Source organism: Xiphophorus hellerii, chromosome 20 (assembly GCF_003331165.1).
Source record: "Xiphophorus hellerii strain 12219 chromosome 20, Xiphophorus_hellerii-4.1, whole genome shotgun sequence".
NCBI lineage: Eukaryota > Metazoa > Chordata > Actinopteri > Cyprinodontiformes > Poeciliidae > Xiphophorus > Xiphophorus hellerii.
Window position 1 is genome coordinate 34,289,980 of NC_045691.1, and position 23,934 is coordinate 34,313,913.

General features: G+C 40.4%; 2 protein-coding genes across 2 annotated transcripts; one reads left to right on the forward strand and one right to left on the reverse strand.

Annotated features, from left to right (window-relative positions):
- Window positions 1-237: 237 nt before the first annotated feature.
- Window positions 238-9,429, forward strand: prok2 (prokineticin 2). The gene is made up of 4 exons (XM_032549460.1): window positions 238-292; window positions 5,974-6,029; window positions 7,100-7,225; window positions 8,153-9,429. The coding sequence occupies exons 1-4, from the start codon at window positions 238-240 to the stop codon at window positions 8,276-8,278; spliced, it is 363 nt and encodes a 120-aa protein (XP_032405351.1). The 3' UTR covers window positions 8,279-9,429.
- Window positions 9,430-16,379: 6,950 nt separating this feature from the next.
- gpr27 (G protein-coupled receptor 27) lies at window positions 16,380-22,268 on the reverse strand. The gene has a single exon (XM_032548984.1). It carries the CDS (start codon window positions 21,018-21,020, stop codon window positions 19,905-19,907), a length of 1,116 nt encoding a protein of 371 aa, XP_032404875.1. The 5' UTR covers window positions 21,021-22,268; the 3' UTR covers window positions 16,380-19,904.
- Between the last annotated feature and the right edge of the window lie 1,666 nt (window positions 22,269-23,934).

Genomic DNA, 23,934 nt, shown 5'->3' on the forward strand with positions numbered 1-23,934 from the left:
ATTAACTTAGGGGGCGCAGTGGAGTCAAATTACAATTTAATGCCCTCCTCAATGTAAATTAGTTTTAGATTACTGAAATGTCTCTCCCCACCAGCAACAGTCATAGGCAACATGCAAAATATACATGAAGCAATCCAGACTTCTCAAAACATGCTATGTAGTTACATTTTATTCAAGCTGCTGTATATAACTTTAATAAAAAAATATGTTTTCTCCATATTTGTTGAAGCTGTCGCCATGTCGTCTGTTACAGGCCCAGCCTCAGACACCAGCCTGTTCTGGACTTACCAAGGTAACACGTCACAGTTTGTTATGAGACAGATAATCTGTGAAAACAATCAATCTCCTTCACCTCCTCCTTGAGCTGCTATTGCTAGCTAAAGTAATGCAACATTCTGGCCAAAACAAGCAATCAGAACCAGTAGGAGGGTCTTAGCGCTGTCAATCAACCTCCTTCACTCACTGCTAAATGCGCTAATGGTGGAGAAACAACTTATCATTACAATAAAATCATTTATCTGCCGTCACTGGTAGCTATGCTAACTAGACTGAGCATTTACAACAGGTTATGCTAGCTGCAGCATAGCAGCGAGGGGGAGGAAGGATGAGCAGCCACATCAGATTGTGATTGACAGCACTAAAACTTTCATGCCACTGACTGGTTGTTTCTAGCACTTTGAGAAAGCAGAGGAAATAGATTTTTCACAGATAATCTCTCATACCATACTGTCACAACATAATGACAGTTTTAAAAATATGTGAACAAAAAATATTTTTATAAAAGTTACATACTGCAGCTTTAATTTCACTCAGGCGAGGACGGGTCAGGAGGGACTAGAGCTGCTGCTGACTGACTCATCTGTTGTTAAGTGGTAAAAGCTACAGGGACAAGTTAAATATATGAATGTCTTGGTAATTTTTTTCCTTAATTCATTAAATGCTAGTTAAATGGAGGCAAACAGTCTGTAGCTAAGCTAAGCGAATGGTTGATAATCTCGCACAGTCTACCCACCTCTCTCGGAGAAAAACTGGGTGATAAAGTGACACTCTTGCCTTTTTCTCTCTCTCCCTCTCTTTATTTATTTATTTTTTTTTTGAAAACCTGATTTTATAATTTTTCTTAGTAGCATAGTAACTACCACAGTCGTTCGTGTCTTCTCCCCTGCTGGTGAGGGGCCCTTAGAATTGTCATAACTTTTCCGCCTGGCTGGCCTGGCCCTGATTCTCCATTGTAAAACTCACAGAAGGGATGCTAAACAGTGGCGGAGCTAGACTTTTTTTCAAGGGGTGGCCAAAGGGTGAGCAAGGCTTTATCAGAGGGGTCCATATACAAATGATGAACGAAAGGAAACAAATATTTTCTCACACACACTCAAATTAAAATGGTTTATTTAACAAAGATTTGCCATGACCAAACAAGACGTTAAACGGCACTATGGAACAGTGAACATGTAAATGTAAACTCAGAGCCCAGAATATGACCAAAAACAAATTCTCAAAAATAAATAAATAAAACTGGCTCCAAATAGTAAACTGCAAGACAATACCACCAGAGCTGACCAGCATTACCCTGGTGGTATTTATAAAGGTTTGAGAAACACTGCTACGGTCAAATAAGCTTTGAATGGGAACAACATACTGCAAACTCAAAGCCAGGATACACTCAAGAGAGCATAATTCTCCGATTTTGGTGGGAAGAAGCAAAATGTTTTACAAAGTCATCCATGTTGAGGGTATGTGCCCTCCTTGACTCAACACTGAGAATGCCAAGATGACTTAACCTGTCATAGTTGTTCTAAGGTGGTTTTTGATCAGTTTTAGAGCAGAAAAACTTCGCTCACAGGACGCAGTACTGACTGGGATAACAACTGAAATCTTACAAAGTCTAAACAGCTCATGAAAAAACTCTTTATAAGGTTCCAGGAACACAACAAAGTCAAGCAAAGTAGAGGGTCTCTCTAACCCACCGTTTTCTCTCCTCAGAAGAAGTCGTCTGGTTTGGTGAACCTCATGTTTAAGATCTTCTAGATCTGACTCAAATGTCTGTCCAAAAGCATACAGTGTTTCCTCTTTCAAGAATAATGGGCTTTTTGGGACTAGAGACTGAACCCCTAGCATTATCTCACAATTCTTCTGTGAAAAACGCCTCTCAAGCTCAGCTGTGAGACAGTCAAGTATCTGATAAAAGACACCTCTGTTAAAATCCTCATTACTTTGGTCATTATGCCTCTGTCCTACAGTAGTCATTACCAGTGAGTCCAAAAACCTGGAACTGGCCTTAGGCTGTCTCTTGCTGAGTGGCAGGGTGCTTATTTTGCAGGGTTCTACTAGTTCTTGAGTGTCCCTCAGTAGTTCACCAAAGCAAGCTTCACTTCTGTAGCTTTTCAATGTGTCTGTCAGGGAGCCGACTAAATCTACGGCTTTTGATAAATCAAGATTGCTAGATTGAAGCATGTCAGACAGGATTTTGATATCCCCGAGCACTTTACAAAAAGTAACTAAAAGTGCTATAAACTGAAAATCAATCTGAGCCAAAAGACCCTTTGCTTCCACTTTTCTATCTCCACTGTTATTTTCAAGGGAAATATCTTGCAGAAGCCTCAAAACCGCTGGAAGCCTGTCTCTCACATTGTGACATGCCAGGTATCTACATGCCCACCTAGCATCTATTAGTCTCTGGAGCTCCCTAGGCTTCTCTTGTGGATACAGCTCTTTTTGGACAGCAAGCCACTTGGTGTGAACAGCAGAACCAGTTACAAATTTATAAATATTCTGAAGAAGAGAAAAAAAGTCTTCACCTTCAGGCACTGACTTTACCACATCAACAAGAACGAGATTCAAACAGTGTGCGTTACAGTGTACATAAAATGCAAACTTGGCATCGTTTTTAATGCGTGCAGCAACACCTGAATGCTTCCCACTCATCACAGAGGCACCGTCATAACCCTGTCCTACAAGGTTGTTTCTGTAGTCCAGACCATGCTTCTCCAGACACCCCACTATCATTTTGGTCAGACCCTCAGCATCCAAGCTTTCTGCCGACTGAAAGTGAAGGAAGCTTTCATGTATGGCACCACTGTAATAGTAACGAACTACTAAAGATATTTGTTCTTTCTTTTGTAAATCTCTAGTCTCATCTGCCAAAACACTGAACACCTCGCTTTGTTTAACTTCAGCTATGATTTCTTTTTGAACCATTTCAGCCAATCCCTGCAGAATCTCATTTTGGATTTGGTGGCTAGTATACTTTGCATTGCCATGTGCATCTAACCTTCTCTGCACAAAGGGGTCATGCTTTGCAATTTCATTAAAAATGGCTAAAAAATTGCCTTTATTGTCAGAGTCATCAGACTCCCTGTGACCCCTTTGTGCAATATTTTGAGTTGCTGTTAATAGTAACACCTCAGCAACTGTTTTAATGTATTTTTTATTTTCTTCAACTTTCTGTTTCCTACCCTCATTTAAGGCATCAAGAATAAATCTGTTACACTCATTGACCCTTTTGTACTCAGTCCAGGCATATATTGCATTTATGTGCTGCTCTGATTTTGAATGAACTTTAAACCCAGCATCCTTAAACAAGGCTTTTTTCCAGTTGAAAAACCCTGCTTCAGATGTGAAGGATGATTCTGTATAACTAGGGAGGGAGAAATGCCTGCATGCAAAACAGTAACTGGCATTTTGAGATACAGAGTACTCAAGCCATGGATTGTCTTTGTACCATGGCTGTTGCTGTAGCTGTTGAAAGCCCTTGTTCTTGTTCCATGCTGAGTTCTTGGGAACTTTGACAGACATGGCTGAGCTGGACCTTCTGCTTTAGTTCTTGAGATGTCTGGAATAAATATTAGGTAATTATATTAAGTATTTTAAGAGTATTTTTGGGCAGACATCTCAATAAGTTAAGTTGTAATTAGTTAAGTTTCTGTAGCATAACATGGGTAGTGTGTGCCTACCAACTGGTCCTTTTGGTGTGCAATAGGTTGTGCTGGGTGGGGGGAGTTCAGTGCCATTTCCTTCTGCTTCACTGTCTTCCTCCCCAGAGTCTGACTCTGAATCTATATCACCCTCATCTCTCTCTGGAACTTAATTGTGAAATGCATAAACAGACACAATAAAAAATGCAAAAAGCATCATGCTAACCTCTAGAATTAGGCTTATTGGATTTTACTACTTAATACAGGGGTTGGACAATGAAACTGAAACAGCTGGTTTTAGACCACAATAACTTATTAGTATGGTGTAGGGCCTCCTTTTGCGGCCAATACAGCGTCAATTCGTCTTGGGAATGACATATACAAGTCCTGCACAGTGGTCAGAGGGATTTTAAGCCATTCTTCTTGCAGGATAGTGGCCAGGTCACAACGTGATGCTGGTGGAGGAAAATGTTTCCTGACTCGCTCCTCCAAAACACCCCAAAGTGGCTCAATAATATTTAGATCTGGTGACTGTGCAGGCCATGGGAGATGTTCAACTTCACTTTCATGTTCATCAAACCAATCTTTCACCAGTCTTGCTGTGTGTATTGGTGCATTGTCATCCTGATACACGGCACCTCCTTCAGGATACAATGTTTGAACCAGAATGGTTCGGTAGTCCTTGGCAGTGACGCGCCCATCTAGCACAAGTATGGGGCCAAGGGAATGCCATGATATGGCAGCCCAAACCATCACTGATCCACCCCCATGCTTCACTCTGGGCATGCAACAGTCTGGATGGTACGCTTCTTTGGGGCATCTCCACACCGTAACTCTCCCGGATGTGGGGAAAACAGTAAAGGTGGACTCATCAGAGAACAATACATGTTTCACATTGTCCACAGCCCAAGATTTGCGCTCCTTGCACCATTGAAACCGACGTTTGGCATTGGCACGAGTGACCAAAGGTTTGGCTATAGCAGCCCGGCCGTGTATATTGACCCTGTGGAGCTCCCGACGGACAGTTTTGGTGGAAACAGGAGAGTTGAGGTGCGCATTTAATTCTGCCGTGATTTGGGCAGCCGTGGTTTTATGTTTTTTGGATACAATCCGGGTTAGCACCCGAACATCCCTTTCAGACAGCTTCCTCTTGCGTCCACAGTTAATCCTGTTGGATGTGGTTCGTCCTTCTTGGTGGTATGCTGACATTACCCTGGATACCGTGTGTTAGAGATTTTTTGGTATTATCATTTTATTCTTACTCTAGTTCACCTTAAGTCTATAGATCTTAGTGATTTTCTGTTTAAAGTGATTTTCTGTTTAAAGTGTTCTCTTCTTTAAATGACCTGGAGGTCACTACTGTCTGTTCAACTTTACGATAAATAGATAACACTGAGTTTCTCAGACTTTAAACCCTTTTGCAAGAACACCTATTGTTTTCTTGACAGTATTGACCGAGATTTGAACCGGGCTCAGACCTTTGATCAGATATCACATCTGGACCTGGGTTGTTAGATGTTTGGGTTAGAAGCTTTACGACCTCTGTTGTTTTTCCTGACTGCCCCCTTGCCTGTCCTTCTTTGACAATAAAAACAGGAGTTTTTGTGAGAACAGGTCAGAACGCTCTGTAGAACTGATCGGAGGAGAGGTTTTGATAGAGCGTTCTCCTTTTGCAAAAGCTCTACATAAAATTCATATACGTTGTCTGTGGTTCTTTCTTTTATTTAGGTTCGAAAGGAAAATACCTATCACCGTGGCTCTTGATACATCACAAAGACTTGCTGTTTTGGTCACAGATGCGCCAGCAAGACGTGCACCAACAATTTGTCCTCTTTTGAACTCTGGTATGTCACCCATAATGTTGTGTGCATTGCAATATTCTGAGCAAAACTGGGCTCTTACCCTGCTAATTGGACCTTCACACTCTGCTCTTATTGGTTCAATGTGCAATTAATGAAGATTGGCCACCAGGCTGGTCCAATTTAGCCATGAAACTTCCCACACTAAAATGAGAGGTGTTTCAGTTTCATTGTCCAACCCCTGTAACTCTCTGTCACAGCCTCCAACCTAATGCTGATACACTTGGGCCTGGTGTCTCCTGGCTGGCTTCTCCAGGTTGGTCACTGCTGCAGGGTTCTGTCTGGTCCTGGTCTGGCCCTGGTTTTTGCCTCTTTAAGAAGAACTGGGAGATATTCCCTTTTCTCTTCATTTGGGCTCTACACAAAATAAGACAGCCTGGTATTTAGACTCCATGACTGTTTGGCAGAGACAACACTATTTTAACTATTATTTAAACTATAGTTTTTAGTTTTCTGTAGCTAGCTAAAATAATACTAAATTAAAAATAGATTAATTAAATTAATTAATATAACTAGTTAGGTTATAATTCAAAGCTTTCATATGACATAGCCTACTTACATTTCAGTCATTATAAAACTTAACAATGGTTTTTCACATATTCTTACCACACACATTTCAAGCAAGAGCTGGGAGATATATCCTGGCCAAATGAATAAAACATTACAGGGCAGCATGTGCACTAAAACATATGTTAAAAGAATCTGTCTAAAACACGATCTATCAGCACTAGCATGGCTAATATAATAAACGAGGCACTACGGAGCGGTGCACAACCATTTTTTTTTTCTTTTTAGAAATGTATGACAAGTGCCGCCTCTCATTAGGAAGGTAACACAGCGGTTACCGCTGAGCGGTAAAATGTTGTAAATACCTGCAAAACTCCTCAACGGTGTACTCTAAAGCCGCGGGTGTGTTTTGAATCAAGCAGGAACCACATGTCAGCTTAACCAATGAACAGCGTCAGTGAGCAGCATGTAGCTACTACTGCATTTGGCTGCCTTCAGGGACAGTCGGAAATTACAGTTTTCTTGGCAAATCTTTGCCGATCTCATAAGTATTATATTTTAAAATTACCATTTCCAGTGGGGTGGCAGTAGGGGCTCCGCCACTGATGCTAAAAGCCACTTTTTGAAAATATTTTCTGTCATTTGTAGAAAAGAAAGCTTGAAAAGGAAAATTTTATTAAAATTGGATCTGGTGTGAAAAATCTGAGTTTTTATTTCGAGCCCAATTGCCCAGCCCTATTGACAGCACTACTTTGAGTTTATAAAATAGTGATACAGTTAAAGCCATTTTGTGTGTAATTAGCATGTGCATGTGTGCAGGCCTGTGAAAAGGACTCTCAGTGTGGAGGAGGGACGTGCTGTGCAGTCAGCTTATGGATCCACAGCCTGCGTGTGTGCATGCCTATGGGACAGGAAGGAGCCGACTGTCACTCTTTGAGTCACAAGGTGAGAGACTTCAGAAGCATCATGTCATATATCTGCAACAACGTGTTGTCATGGTGATCCTGATGCAACTTTTCAAGTGTTTTCGGCATGTAATGTGTTACTCTGTAGGCACTGCTTACAGAACATTGTATTTTATACTTTGTTTCCTACAACAGAGTACTAGGTCTACTCTAAAAAAAATTAAATTATGAGAATAAAGTTATAATATTGTGAGAATAAACTTGCAGTAAGTAATAAAATTATGAGAATAAAGCTAATATAATACAAGAATATAATTGTAGTATTAAGAGCCATAGTATTAATAAAATAGTCATAAATGTACAAAAATAAACACAGAATAATATAATAAAGTTGTAGTACTATGAGAAAAAAAACATAATATTACGAGCCTAAAGTTGGAATAATACAAGGATGAAGTCATAGTATTACAACTGAATTCTTGAAATATCATTTTCTTTTTGAAATACTATGAGTTATTCTCATATTATTCTGACTTTATTCCATAATACCACTTGTATTATTTTGACTTTAATCTGGTAATGACTTTATTCTCATATTCTTTCGGCTTTATTCTTGTGCTACTTTGACTTTATTCCCAGAATATTATGAATTTATTCTTGTAACACTATGACTTCATTCTTATAGTGCTTTGACTTTATTCTCATACGAGTTTATTCTCATATTGTGACTTCTTGTCATTTAATGACAGTTTTCTTTTATTTTGTTCTTAGTATGGCCCTCATAGTTCATTAGTTTCCTGCTGTATTGTGTAAAAATCGTATCCATCCATAAGTATCCATGCCAAGTATGAAATACTATGAAATTTTGACATGAAAAATGTTAAGACACTTTGTAAAGGGCATCTAATATCTCAAGTAAAATGAGTAATTTTTCAAACTAGAGCTGCATCTGCTTCTCCCCTCATAGGTTCCTTTCTTTGGGAAAAGACTCCATCACACCTGTCCCTGCCTGCCCAACCTGTCCTGTGTTGCCATTGGCCAGGGAAAAGCCAAATGCCTCTCACCTTATGAGTATCCAGAATATTTCTTCTGAAGATCAAAAGACCTTGCCTTGTACATCTTTACTGTATGACTTTGTGTTGCCATGAAAACCACCTTCCACTGTTTTTCCATCCTTCCATTTTCTTCCGCTTATCTGGAAGAAAATGGAAGGGGGTAGCAGCTTAAGAAGGGATTTCCAGACTTCCCTTTCCCCTGCCACTTTGTCCAGCTCCTCCGTGGAATCGGAAGTCTTTCCCAGGCCAGCCGTAAACACAGTCCCACCAGCGTGTCCTAGGTCTTCCTCTAGGCCTTCTCCACTGTTTTTGTATTACTGTATGTAAATAGAGGTGTTGATTCTTCTGGAAGTAAAGCGTTTCAACAAGACGTTACAGCTGCTATTTTCGTTTTTCTATCTTTACTGCCTGATCTTTCTCTGTTTACCATTCTCTTTACATGTTTGTGGGTTTAATGTGACAAAAGTAGAAAAAAGTTCAAAGTGTGTACCTTTACAAATGGATGTGTAAACAAGCTATCTTCATAAAACCAGATGCTCTGAAGGACTTTAGGCAAACCTTTCTGCTCCCACTCATAAAGGCATGAACAAAAAACATTATTCTGTTGAAAATTACATGACACGCTAAGTAAATGAGCACCTCTCTGACCACGCCGTGTATAAAGAAAAACCCTGTGGGCGTTTTAATTGGTGTCTGAAGCTGAATAATGATCTGACCTTAAAAGCAGATGGCCTCTCGCTAGAAATGGTCATGTCGAAATTATTCATTGATGCGTAGTGCTCTGAGGCATTTCGTTTCTCAAGGTGAACATAAAAATTACATTTCTTTCAATTTCAGTTTGAAGTGATAACTCATTAAATTCAACACCATACAGACCCATTCAGTAGATTAGAATTGAAAAGTCCATTCATGTCAAGAACTTTATCACAAAGCAAAACCCTATATAGATTAAATACACTGATTTTTGTTTGAAAGACTTTATTTCTTTAATTGAGATGATATTCTGCTTATAGTTCATGGCAACATAACATTTAAAATTAGAATATTACATCAGACCAATAAAAGAATATTTTTAAAACAAAAATGCAGCTTTAGTGAAAAGTGTTTAATGGTTGTCAATTTTCAAAAACTACTTTTAATCTGACAAATGAGCTTCACTGAAATGCACATTGTAATTTAATTAAGATGACTGTGCTAAAAATAAAAATCTTCTGCAGCAACAACTGATGTGCAGTCTTATTGAACATTTACTACGATTTTAGTAAACTACTTTGAAAATGCAAATGAGGAAAGGGCATTGGTAACATGTTGTTTTTGTTAGACTCATCGTCTTTGTTCCTAGGTCGTCAGTTTCTAAAGCTCAGGGAGTTCTGTCACATTTAATGAGAGCACCTGAGCACCAATTACTGATGAGAAGGAGGTATCCAATGTGTCAATATGTCACACAGAGGGAACCTGACCAAGTGTCCATATATGATGAGTAGGCAATGAGAATGTGTTGCAATCTATCAAACACAGTTAAAGAAAGAAACTAGAACATTTCTGAAGAAATTTAAACGGGGCCTACCAAAGTTATATTTACCACTCTTTGACAGCACACTCGACCATTTTTCTTTTGTATACTCTATTCTTAAATCTCTCTGCCATAAAAGTTTAATATTTGACGATTCACTACTCAAATTATAACTTAACACGTTATGAAATTGAGAGGCTGTGTGTCAATCACGCGGCATCCTAATATGTATCATTTTCTACAGTGTTTTAAAATTTTGAGGTAACACAATCTGTAGATATTTCCAAAAATTCACTCTACCTTCCAAATCAAATGTCTGAGTAAGTTTGTTGTAGGACATGAATTGCCCATCCTTATACAAATCACCAGTGGTGCATATGTCACGTGAATGCCACTGCCTCCAAAAAACAGGTGTTTTACCAATACACAAATATCACTTTCAATACTTAACCATATCATCTATAGCATACCTAGCAGCAACTTGAGCTGTTGCTTCCCTTACAGTGCTCACTTAAATCCATTTGGAGAAATAGTCCACAAAAACAAGGATATATGCATTTCCCCTTTGAGTGCGGGGTAGTGGGCCAATGTATTCCACACCCGTGTACTCCCATGGTCCATGGCTGGGTTGGATTGGGACCATAAGACCTGCTGGCTTTCTCTGAATTGGCTTAGTGGTTTGGCATGAACAACATGACACCACATATTTTTTACATCAGAGTTCATGTTTGGCCAGAAGAATCTGAGACACAAGCGTGCCAGAGTTTTTGCAATGCCCAGATGTCCAGCTGTAGGATGATCATGGTAATACTTGAGCAGATAACTACAGAGTGCAGTAGGAGCAAAAAGTTTAATCTGCTTTAGTGGGTGAAGACCACACTTTGTTTTTGGATCAATGAAATATAAGAGTCCATCTTGTACAATGTGCTGTTGCAGATCTTGGTTATCCTCCTCACTCTGTTGGTCATTTTCGAGTTGACGGAGCAAGGCGCCTATGACTGGGTCCTCCAGCTGCAACTGACAAACATGAGGACGGTCAGACACAATCACAGAAGGCAGAGAGCGAAGATCCATGCTTCCGATCATGGCATAGGGAGGAAGAAGATCAATAGGTGCATCCACATCAGGGAGGGGGTTACATGAAAGGGCATCGGGCACCTTATTACATTCTCCAGGTTTGTGAATGATGCTGAAGTCGAAGCCCTGAAGGTGAAGAGACCACCTGGCAAGCCTACCAGAGGGATTGGGTCGAGACATCAACCACTTGAGGCTGCTGTGTTCAGTGTAAATAGTCACATGTAATCCTTCAACATAGGGACGGAAATGTTCCAATGCCCAGATAACAACCAGACATTCTTTTTCTGGAGTCGAATAGGGCTTTTCTGATTCATGCAGAGCACAGCTAGCAAAAGCCACAGCTACATCTTTGCCATCCTCATCCTTCTGCATCAATGCTGCTCCAAGTCCAGCATCGCATGCATCAGTGTGGATGAAGAACGGACACGTAAAATCTGGGAACTTGAGGACTGGTGCCAAAGTTATGAAATGTTTTAGAAAGTCCACAGCTGCTTGGCACTTGTCATTCCAGTTGAACGTCACATCTTTTTTTGTGATAGCAAAGAGTGGCTCTGAATGACTGGCATAGTCTTGTACAAAGCGGCGGTAGTAACCTGTTAGGCCAAGGAACTGTCGCACCTACTTTGTAGTGGTTGGCACTTTAAACTCAGGCACAGCTCTCACCTTGTCGGGGTCAGGATGAATGCCAGATGGTGTAACACGGTAGCCGAGGAAGGTGAGTTCTGTAAGGCAGAATTGACATTTGCTCAGTTTCAATGAGAGGCCAGCAGATTTAAGCCTGCTAAGGACCTCCTCTAGGTCAAGTAGATGCTGCTCGAAAGTTGGTGATGCGACAACAATATCATCCAGATACACTGCACATGAACTTATAAATCAGGCCAGCCAGAACATTGTTCATGAGTCGTTGAAAAGTTGCAGGGGCATTACATAGGCCGAAAGGAAGGACTTTGAATTGAAACAGACCACAATGAGTGATGAAAGCAGTCTTTGGTTTAGCCTGTTCAGCAATGGGGACCTGCCAGTGGTTACTTGCATTAGACCTTGCTCGAGGTTTCGAGCAAGGTCTAATGTTGTCAGAAACTTTCCTCTTGATAAAAAGTCCAATGATTCATCCACTCGTGGGAGTGGGTAAGAGTCTTTCACAGCCAGCTGATTTAGACCCCGGAAGTCAACACAATACCGTGGTTCACGGGGGGGGTTTGTTCACAATGACTACAGGAGATGCCCATGGTCCAGATGCAGGTTCAATGCTGTTATCCTTTAGCATCTTTTGTACTTGTTCTTCAATGATTTGCTTTTTAGCTGGGGAGGTGCGGTAAGGTGGTAGGTTAACTGGCTTTGCATCCCCAGTGACGATGACATGTTCTGCCAGAGAAGTGCGACCTTGGTGACCATCAAACAGATCACTGTAGTTATCTAGCAACTTTAACAGTCCTCCTTTTTCCACAGAATTTAAGTTAGCGTCTTCAACTTTTTCCTTAAGTGAAACCTGTGGAGTGTTCTGCAGAGTCATCATTCCACACTCAAGATCAGCCTCCACAAAGTCGTTTTCACAGGGTTCATCCAGAAATGGGGGATTGTCATCCATAATTACTGTTCTGGTTGGGACATGAATTGTTAGCGAAGTGCGAGTCATAAAGTCCATCCCAAGAACTAAGGGGGATGACAGGTCCTGCACTACAGAGAAGCCGTGGCGCATACTTCTGACATCATTAAAAATACTAGAGTATCTTAAAGAGACACTACACAATTACAGCTGTTACAATCTCCAAAGGTCCCTCTGCCTCAGGAAAGGCTAGAACATTTTAAAAGACTAAAAGGTAAATTTTACAAAAGTAAAAATCAGACGTTTACTTCGTTTCAATTCGTTATAAGAAAACACACTCGTCTCTTAGCAACAGCTTAACAACAAATATTGTTATTGTTCAAAAAACATAAACATCATAAGCGCTTTTGAAATACTACTATCTGCTTAGACACAAGAAATTTATAGTAGGTAAGTTTTACAAAAGTTAAAAGCAGATGTTTGCTTCGTTTCACTTCGTTTCCCGGAAATGCTCTCATCTCTTAGCAACAGCTTAACAACAAATATTGTTATTGTTCAAAAAACATAGGATTTCTTCCGCTCTTTTGAAATGTCTTAACACTATAATTGTTAATAAAACATAAGCGCTTTTGAAATACTACTTATCTGCTTAGACACAAGAAATTTACAGTAGGTAAATTTTACAAAAGTAAATATCAGACGTTTACTTCGTTTCAATTCGTTATAAGAAAACACACTCGTCTCTTAGCAACAGCTTAACAACAAATATTGTTATTCAAAAAACATGGGATTTATTCCGCTCTTTTAAAATGTCTTATTATAATTGTTTATGAAACATAAGCACTTTTGAAATGAAGCCTAGGCATAAATTCAAGCTGTGAGACTCTCTTCAGCCTTCCGGCATCATCAATAGCCACGCCTCCGCCTCAGCCAACCAGCACTGGATTGCCGCTCCGCTCCAGCCAATCACCATGCAAGAGCTCCTTCGAAAGGTCAAACAATCTTCCGGGGGAAGACCACCCTGAGCCAGAAAGATGCATTTAGTTCAGTGTCCATGAGATGATATTCAGAAAGGATTTTTTTTATTAATTGATTTTAGTTGCCTCTGGGATAAACATTTTGCATAAAGTCTGTAATGTCTGCCCATGTGCACCAGTCAAATGTGTGAATTATAACCTGTCAAAATGACCGACGGGCTACAAATTTTATTTTATAAAAAAATAACCAGTCAAATACGGACAATATTCCTTTAAAGCGACCTCTGAATGCAAGCCCCTTTTGAGTGGTGAATAGGAAAAACTAAGAATACCAATAATGATGTCTGCAAGTAAATATCCGTAGAGCCTCTGTACCACTGTGACAAACTCAATCTGCAGTTTCATGCAGAAACAAACGCTTCTGCAGGTGGGTGTTTAGTTTTTGCATTTAGAAAATATGAAAATATTTGAAATGCAGGCAGGTCAAAAAAAGAGCATATCTACTCCTGTGAGCAGGCATGTGGAAATTGCAGCAGGTATGAAAGGAGTGCGGTTCAGTCCTTTGCTCACTAAAGCAAGTAACACTTTTACATGTGAAAGTTTGTGTTAGTTAATGCCACAGTATTTACCGAATCAATAGGCTGCTACTGCCTCAGGAGAAAAGGAGCTAATGATGGTGCGGAATAAAAGGCAGGTGCCACACGGCGTGCCGAAGAAACGTGTAATTACCTGCTGAATGAACACACTGCTGAGAACGGTGAATGAGAGGCTTTTTGGAGATTAAACTCACCCCCCTTCGTTTGCCACCTTCAGATTCTGCCTCTTTAGTTTATCTACGGCTTCTGTGCAAAGTTCATCTGCTCCTGTGGGCTCAGTTGGGGCGTGTGGAGAAGGAGCAGAGGACCACCAGTTGCACTGCATATCTATCAAATCTACTTCAAATGGTGCATCTTCAATGTCAAATCCAAGACTGTAGCAAGAATTAGTCATGGTTCCAGGCAGTGTTTTTCTGATTATCTTCGCTTTTGTCCCTGTCAGTGCAACACAAGTCTTTTTGATTCTGACCTAAAGGGCTCTGCCCCAAAATCTTGTTTCTTTCCTGCAAACGGCGTTACCCAGTCTTCCTTTTAACAAGTAGTTAGGCTCTAAAACAGAGGTAAAATTACTCTGAACTGAGATCAATAGTAGCCACACAGGCACACCCACTAGAAGGAAACAAATGCATCTAGTATAACACTTTCATTCTATTGGCTGAGAGGTTGCCAGGCGACGGTGATCTTTTGTTCCAAGCACCAGCAGAAAATGTTTCATAAGCAAGCAGAGAGGTTTGCAAGAGGAGATTTGATCCAAGCATAGACAAGTTTTGAGCCTGAGGAGAAACGTTTGAGAAAGAACAGTGAATATTTGAAAGAGAGCAAAAATTTTGAGTACAAGCATTATAAGTTTTGAGAAGACAGACATGAAGTCCTGCTTTCAAACTGAAAATGTGTGCTCTTGAATTATGGCAGAAAAAATCCCCCTTATGTCAGCATATTAGGGCCATTGTATATGGAGCCCTCTAGGGGACATGGACATTTTTTCTTCTTTTACATTACCTTGCAATGCTTTTGCGTTACCACGCAAAAGGTTTTGAGTTTTCTCATAATGATATACTGATTAGTTAAAGAGCAAAAGTGTTGCGAGGGAACGCAAAAGAAGTTTTTTTTTCTCATGTCCCCTACAGGGCTTTGTAATTGTAGATAGAAATAAAGGAAGACTAAATTTTTCCCCAAAGATTCAGAAAGTTTTAGATTGATAGAAACCATGGAAATTTCTATGTTTGAAAAGTCGAAAATTTTAATTCCTTGTTTTTTGTTGAATTTCCAAACTCTGTGGAAAATCTGTATTTTTGAAAAATCTGTGTTGGTGTGAAAACGGACTGAACATTGTTCATAAATGATACAAATTGCTCCTGGTTTTCAATTAAGAGTTCACAAAACACTGAACAGTTGAAGAAATTAGGGTGAATATTCAACCAATCAGAAATGTGGGCCACAGTCAAAGCTCCTGATCTTAGGGAGATGATAAACTGAAAGTATCATTACCCTCCCAGGTTTGTTCTGTAACTGAGATTTCTCCTCTTAATCTTCTATTTCAATCTGGAGAGACTCAGACGGAAAAACAGCGATTAAAAAGGTTTATTGACATGCATGAATTTAAAGTTCTTTGGCGCTCGGGCCCCGGCTGAGGACATTGAGCTGTGAATTGCGATCAGCTCGGATGAGCATTCCCGATGTAGGTTAGGAATGTCATCCCCCGGGACCCGACACTGGTGGTGGGGGTCGGTGAAGGATGGGAGCCTGAAGAGTGGAGGTGGAGAAGGGGTGGAGGAGGGTTGAGCGCAGCTGGAAAGCGGAAGATGCCATGGATGGAGGTCCTTATCAACTGGGCCTTGGTCGGTGATTGGACGTGACGTGGCTTGGTCCAGCGTTGATAGGTCGGTGGTGATGAGCGGGACGCGCCGACTGGATGATGCAGGTGGGGCTAAAGAGTCTTCCAGTTTGAATTTGCGCCTAGGCTTCATTTTAGCCCTAGTCGCTGTAGCAACAATAACAGTTGTTGAAGACAAACAGACCTTGTTCCTAGGAATTTCTCTCAAGTTTTTTGGCCCCGAAAAAACGGCCTTTATCCTTTCTCCATGTACTGGAGACTCACATCTCATGAGTCTCCAGCACATGGAGAATTTTATGGCTAAAATTGTCATGGCGATTTTAGTGGTAAATCCACACAAAATCAAGCTCATTCTTAAAAATAGAACATAATAAATTAATCAATACATTCTTGGAAACAAGATGCATCTAAGTTGGCATGTCAATAGAAATTAAAGCTAAATAGTTTAATAATTACCCCTTATTTCAATATTTCTTTTTAGTATTTTTCATTTATGAATGATTTAGGGACAGTCAGCTGATGAACAAATAAAGACCACACAATATACAGAAACTGTTCAGAAAGACTTCAAACACAGTTGACAACAGAGCCCAAGGATTGTATATTTTCTATTTATTTGCTAGGAAATGCAAAGTTGTTTTCAAAGCACCAAATTGTTCAGAGTCCCAGACACATCCATGGAAAAAGAGACTCTGACTGGAGTGTGTGTCCGATTGCAACCAGTGTAAATCAACCAGTCTCTTGATGCAACTGATGAAAGAGTTTGCTAAGTATTTTCAAAGCGAGTTTGAAAACTTTGCTCTACACAAAGATTAGATGATGGAATATACAACATATTTAAACTAACAGCTTGAAATAAAGTTAGAAAAAAATGGTGACAGGGATTTACAGTATTTACAGCAGTTATTGGTATTGCATTCATTCACAAAAAAACGAGCTCTACATCTTATGTTGGGTATTCAAATGTAAAATAAAATCTGTCACGGATGACAAAGTTGGCGCCACAGAGCTGCCCTCAAGTTGTAGCAGATAACTTTTTAAAACTATCTTAAAAACTCTGTAGATTTGTATTAACCGCTGAAAAAATTAATATTGCTTGTTCCTCTATTTTCAAAAACATTACAAAGTCCACAAGGGACAGAAAAGAAAAAATAAATAACATTAAATTACAACTGTTAGCATCTCCTAGGCTCTTGAGAAGTTGGCTCAATGACTTGAAACATTGAGCCAACTTGTTTCAAGTCATGGGAAATCATTTCAGAATGTAGCCTAAAGACAGTGGCATGTGTTATTGTGGAGCAAATCAAAATCCAGCCAAGGAACACTTGTCCTGAAACATCACCTAGTCTACATGCAGAAAATTCTAATTATCTCATGGTGTCCTTCGACATAATGTTGCGTCATACAGGTCCTTTGTTGCTACCTTCATTGCTAAGCTGAATTTTAAAGTTAAAGTGTAGGGTTAGTATACAGTATAATAAACGTTTTAGGATTAATATGAGTAAAAGGTTTGGCCAAAAATAAAAATGTATCAAAACTAAAAGTGAGTTTGCCTTCCCCATCATTTTCACAGTCCATCCTTTCCTGTGTTTAGGGCATATTGAGAGCACGTTCTATAACAGCTAAGCTACACACACAAGAACTGCTGGGTTATTTTTTTTATTATTCAGATGTTGGTTTTATGCTGCTGGGACAAAACTTGAGTAGTTTTTTAAAATCAAACATCAGGCAAAAAACTCCAAAAACCCACTGTTTGTGTTGGCAAAGAGAGCAGAATGAACAGCATCATTCTTCACCATTTTGTACATTTTGAACGACCTAATGAGATGTCACCGAGCTTCATCTCCAGCATGAAATAAAAAATGTTAAGATGGTAAAGTTACATGGTATAATAATATTAATTTCAGTTGGTTGGCGGGTTATTGACACACCAACCAACTGTGTGGTTGGTGTGTCGCACTAGAGATCTAGTTTGTTTCCTTAAGCTAACATTAACCTTTTAGCTGCTAAGTAGTTGCTGCAAGCTAATGCTAGCTAAGTACAAGATTCATACTTTGATTGAGAACCAAGTCAGTATATAGAAGCAAAATTTTAATGTCATTTTTTAATTCTGTTATTTCATTTGGTCAGATTGTGACATATTCTTGGTTTTGTTTATTCATTTTGTTATCCATGGACTGTGGGACAATTTGCTTCATTTAATAATTCTTACCTACATGTTGTGACTATCATTCATATTATACCTCTTACCACTTCCATTTTGCATGTAAACAAATTTCAAGCCAACGTGCTTAAACAGTCAGATTTTGTTATAGCGACAAACAAAATAAAATTGATTTGTAAAAATTGTGAGAATACCGACTCTGGCAAACAATAATTCACAATGTAAAAACTAGCATCTCCTTCAGAGCTTTCTATTAGTCCTAAAAGTAAAAGGTTTTTAAGGAACCTGAACTTAATTTGTGTGCTTGTGATTCTAAATTTAAGGGTGTTTTCATACCAGTTAAGACGAACTTCATCTAAGACAAACTATGGTTCTTTCCACCCTGTGGAGTTTGTCTGGGTAGACGTGAACATGTTGTTGACAATGAAACAACCGTACCAGGACTGTTTTAGAGGAGGCGCTCTCAGTACTGTTTCAAATGAACTCCAGAACAGTTAATTTATGGTCTGAATGTGATCCGATCTCAACATGGATATCAGGTGTACACTGCAAATTTGAGTCAAACAGCTTCCCATAGCCAGGTTTGAGCTGCACACTGTGTGTGATGTGTAAGAGTAATAAAAATTGGCTAAACATTTTTTTTTTCATAAAGCATAGAACTGTATGCAATTTTCAAGATGTCTTCTCAAAATTATTTTGTAGACAGGGCTGGATTTACAAGGATGTGGGCCCTGGGCTGGAGCCAGTTTTGGTGATCTATTCACAACAGAAAAATTGTTTCACTAATGCAAATTACAGAACATTAATACATAGTCCTACAAATGAGCAGGTTTGGATTGATGCATGGTCGGTTTAATACATCCCCTGCCAATATTTTCATGCTGTTTCCAAAGAAATCTACTAAATCCCCTTTTCAAACAAGTGAATATTGTTTATATTAATAAAAACTCCAAAAACATTAGTACAACTCCCCTGGTAGCAGTTTGTGAGTTTTGTATCAAGTGCAATGTTTGCAAAGCATGTATTTTTTAAAAAGAAAAATCTTTGGGCTGCCCCCAAAAAATCAGGGCCTTGATTTTTCTGAAATACCCAGAAACACACTACTAATAGGATTAAATTATCTGTATTCTCTATAAGCTCAGCACACAGAATATGCTTCCTGTGTTTACATTTCAGACACAACTGACCAATAATCAGACTGGTTTTCACTTTTCACTTTCACGGAGAAACTGAACAAAAGGAGAAAGTCACAAGCAAAGAAACTCAACTGATTTGGACAAAACTTAAGAAAATATAAGTGAGAAAAAGCCCTAAAATATGTAGAAAGGTGAAATCTGAACCTGACCCGTTGGACATTTGTAAAAATGTCACATCGGTGAAAAAACAAAAGGAAACATTTTCAAACTTTTTCACTGTTAGAATCCACTATTTTGACAAAAGTCTCAAATAACTGGAGTTATCAAACCTGGATTGGACTTTTCTACACTGATCAGATTCTTTCAAGTGCATTTTGTAAACATTAACAAAAAATTGTGGTTTTCCCATAAAGTTGTCACACTCCTGTTATGTACCTATTTCATATTAATAACATGGTGTCATAATTACAAACCCTTTCTTTTTAACTTGGGAGTAAAAAGACAGCTTACCAACATGAACCTTATTTATCTGAGAGAATTTTTAAGCATGTTCAAAACTTGTAGAATTAAATTTATTTGTATTTTACGTATGAAACTTATAGACTTTAGATTAAAATCTTCCCAAATAAAATGTATACAGACCACTTTGATTAGTTAAACCCTACCAGTTTGTTTTTATCAGTGTAAGCTGGTTAAATAACCCAAACAAGGTCCCTGTTTGAGCAAACTTACACACATCCGGTTCATTTTGAGTCAGCAGTTTTTACAGTGCATAAATGTCAGTCTTTGGCTGTATATTTGGGGAGCGGGGCCTAGAGGGTTCATATGATGCAGTATGGCTCCATGGGTGTCTGTGTTCCCAGGCAGCAGGAAAAGCAGGCTCTGAGTCTAACCCGCAGCTCCTTATTGAACATGAAGCTGATGATGGGGTTGGCCCCCGCCTGGGCGAAGCTCATCCACACCGCGGCTGTCAGGTGGAGCTCCGGGATGGGAGCCCCGCGCACGAATATCCTCAAGTAGCATGCGCTAATGTAAGGCGCCCACAGAACGAGGAAGGCCAGCGTGATCAGGAAGTACATCTTCCCGATGCGCTTCTCCGTCTTAAACTCGTCCAGCACCAGCAGCCTCCTATTGCCAGGGTGCGACGCCTGCCGGATGCCCACCAGCGTGGGCGGCGTCGGCCCACGCCCGAAGCCAGCGATCCAATTGGCTGCAGCTTGCCCAGTGGCTCCGGGCCCATGGAAGGTCCAGTTTTGGCTGATGGCCGGCACCAGTTGGGCTGGCTTCATCTTGCGGTGGTCGTAAACGAAGCACAGCATCTTCACGTAAACCACGTGTGTGGTGCCCACGATGACCACGAGCATCAGCATGAAGCCCAGAGTGTCGTTGGACTTGACGTAGCGGTGCTCGAACGTGCACTGCTCCTCCTCGGGCACGAACTTGTAGGTGCCCACGTCGAACACTGGCGGGAAGGCCATGGCCACGGAGAGGGTCCACACCATGCAGATGACCGCTACGCACGTGCACAGGTTCATGCGCTTGGAGTAGAAGCGGTGATGGGCGATCGCCATATAGCGGGTGACGCTGACGCAGAAGAGCAGGAAGGCGACGTGGAAGCAGAAGAGCACCGACATGAAGGCGACAATTTTGCAGCTGAGCGCGCCATACGGCCAATCGGAACCGGCTCCGATAGACGCCATCACAAAGGGGAAGCAGACGGCCGAGCGCAGCACGTCGGCCAGACACAGGTCCAGCAAGAAGTAGTAGGGAGCCTTGTGCAGTGAACTGTCCTTCAGCAGCAGCAGAGACAGCGACGCGTTGCCCAGCAGACTCGCGCCCATGATGAGCCCCAGGGAGGCCAGCTTGACCGCAGAGGCCGTGGATGCATAGCTGTGGAAGGATGCGCTGCTCTCCCCGAACTCTGTTGTGTTCGCCATGAATGTTGCGTATCTCCCGCATCAAATCATCGCTCCTGCTCGCCCCCACCCAAAAGGGTTTGAATGGAAATCATAAATAATAATAACAATAATAATAATATAAACCTACTCCTAAATAGAATCCATCTCGATGTGCTGTAATCCGAACCTAAAAATCAAACGCCAATTTCTTCTTCCTCCTCTTTTTATCCCTCATCTCAGAAGCGTCCGGTGTAAGAAGAAAAAGCCCAATTTTCCCTTCCGTCACTCATCGCCATGGAGCAGAAGCGGCCTGCCTGCGCCGGGATTATTATTATACACCATTTTCAGAGGGCGTCCACACAGCCAGGCGACAATCTGCTCAGAAAGCGCATCCCAGCTTCCCTCCACCCAATGGCGTCGGAGCTCAGAGGTTCGCCTCTCGTGCAGCGTCCTAAACCTGCTGCTCGAATCACGAATGAACTGCAAATGTTTCTGTGTTGCTTCATTTTCCTGCTGCAATCAAGGAGAGGTAGTAGAACCGAAGGGAGGGAGGAGAGGGTTCTAACGAAGCATCGCGCGCGCGCAGCGGGATCAGCGTCTGCACTATATCTGGACGCGCGTCTGCTGTGATCGGAAGAGCTTGATTTTTCCACAGATTATCTGTCTCATAACACATTGAGACCAGAGGAGAGAGAGAGCATAGCAGCTGACAGTAGATTGAAAAGAAGACAGCATGCATTTCTTTCTTACCATCGTTAATGTACAGCCTTTAAAACCACGAAATAAAATCTGAATATTTTTCTAGGAAAACCCTGGTGCTTTGAGCCTTAAGTTTAAGTAATACTGCCCAGATATTTATTTCTATCTACTTGTTCTCAGTCATCCAGAACATGGCAAGTCCAAAAAAGGTTTAAAAATAAAACAAGGTAAGTTATAATTTACATAATGCATAACTTGTATCGAGAGACACTGAATCAATGTTCATGAGGGATTTTTTAAAATGGGTTACTCATTAAATCTTGTTTTTAATGCCTTAAATTATTGTAAAGGCGTTGTAAGATCAGTGACACTGATCACAGGAATCTATGAATAAAAATTCAAAAATGCTTTATTGATTCCAAAGGGAAATTAAATGTTGTTGTTACTCATATTAATTCATTTTCTTCATAGAGTTATTGTAAATAACTGATGGCAGGAAAGATCTCTTGTAGCAGTCTGTAGAGCAAATCTTTAAAAGCTTCTGACTGTAGACACTGTTTTCCCAAGACAGTCTCATGAAGAGGGTGACCACGGTTGTCCATAATTTTCTTGATTGAAGAATCCTTCTTTGCATAATAATCTTTAGAGGTGCCACAGAACAGAACCAGCTTTCGTTATCAGGTTATTGAGCCTTTTTATGTCCCTGGCTCTGATGCCTCTGCCCCAACAGATGATGGCAAAAAACATGACGCTCTCAACAACAGACTGAGAGAAGATCTGCAGCATCTGATATTATATCATTCAAGCTGCGGACTTGATAGAGCCATGTCCAATCAGCTCCCCAACAGCCAAACAAACTTTCTCCACGCTGCATGGAGAGCCAGTACCCACCTTGATGCCATTCTTCTGTGTCAGTGTGGAGAAAACCTCAGCCATCCGCCAGACACACCTGACGGCCACACCCGAACTAATAAAAACCTCTTAAAATGTGACAAACTTAAAACGACATAAAATCGCAACTCAATAACTAACATAAGCATCCAATGAAAAGCAGTAAAAAAATATGGGGTTCCATTTGTATCAAAAATAAGTAGAAGTCATATGTGTAAATGTTGTTGATCTATGTTGTTGCTATGTGTCTTCGGTTGATGTCTATGGTCTTAATGCTTTATGGATATGTCGATGTTGCTGCATATAGATGTTGCATATGTGGGTGATGCATATATCTATGTTGCACATGTGTTTGCTGCATATAGATGTTGCATATGTCTATTTTGCAAATGCATTTGCTGCATTTGTAGATATGTCTCTAGCTGCAACGTGGTTATTACTCACCGTCATCTTGTCAATTCATCTGCAGTAAAGCAGTGAACCCTTTGCAGTTGTTTTGTTGATGCTACTACCCCCTATTGTTTGTTCAAGTAGTTGTCTGAATGTCTTTAACTTCTGTGATTGGTCAATGATGTTGTTCCATACTGTTAGTTCATGTTGTTGGTCCTTGTCCTTGGTCAGTGTTGCTGTTGCCTGTTCTCTTCGCCATTAATAATTTTTGAAGTAGGTCATGTCTGATCAAAGTGTTTATTTGATGTTACAAAAATGTTGGTCTTTCAATATCAGTGGTTTCAAAATGCTTAGATTTCTACCTCGTATTTTCTTCAGGAATTAATCAGGTCAGCTAAGGAGGTCGAGGGGGTTCTGGTGTTACTACCAGGGGGGTTCGCACCGCTGCTGACAGATCAGAAAAAATCCACCCCACAAGGCCTGGGCAACCAAAACAGTCTCTGTGGCTCTGAGCCTACTAAGAACATCAGCATCACTAACAGTATTAAATATAGATTTATAGAATTGTGTGAGAAGGGCCCAGGTTAATTGGCCATCTTAAAATCAATCACCGATTATTGGCTATTATTTGCTGTACCGGTAATTATTTATTTATTTAGGCTGTTCAGATAACAGTACTCACTGAAAATATATCTGGGATTTTAAATAAGATTCCAAGGATATTGAATTTGTACAGGCGCATTATTGTGCCATGTAATGGATATTAGCAACCTGTATTTTAAGCTGCTTTATTCTGGCCTTGTTCCGGGTTTTTTTGTTGCAGTGCACTATTTGACCTGTTGTGCTGCAGAGACAACCAGATCACTTCCAGAGTTGAATGGCGAGCCCGGACCAAAGGCTCGAATGAACCAGTATTGTTGAGGATTTGACCTGTGTTGCTGGATGTGCTTGATTGACCACTACAGGGCTTCAG

Bases quoted from the DNA above. Each gene is read 5' to 3' on its own strand.
- prok2 (XM_032549460.1), top strand. From the start codon at position 238: ATGTCGTCTGTTACAGGCCCAGCCTCAGACACCAGCCTGTTCTGGACT. The intron at 6,030-7,099 runs GTTGGTCACTGC...GCATGTGTGCAG, and splicing joins CTCCTGGCTGGCTTCTCCAG to GCCTGTGAAAAGGACTCTCA. The intron at 7,226-8,152 runs GTGAGAGACTTC...CTCCCCTCATAG, and splicing joins GTCACTCTTTGAGTCACAAG to GTTCCTTTCTTTGGGAAAAG.
- gpr27 (XM_032548984.1), bottom strand. From the start codon at position 21,020: ATGGCGAACACAACAGAGTTCGGGGAGAGCAGCGCATCCTTCCACAGC.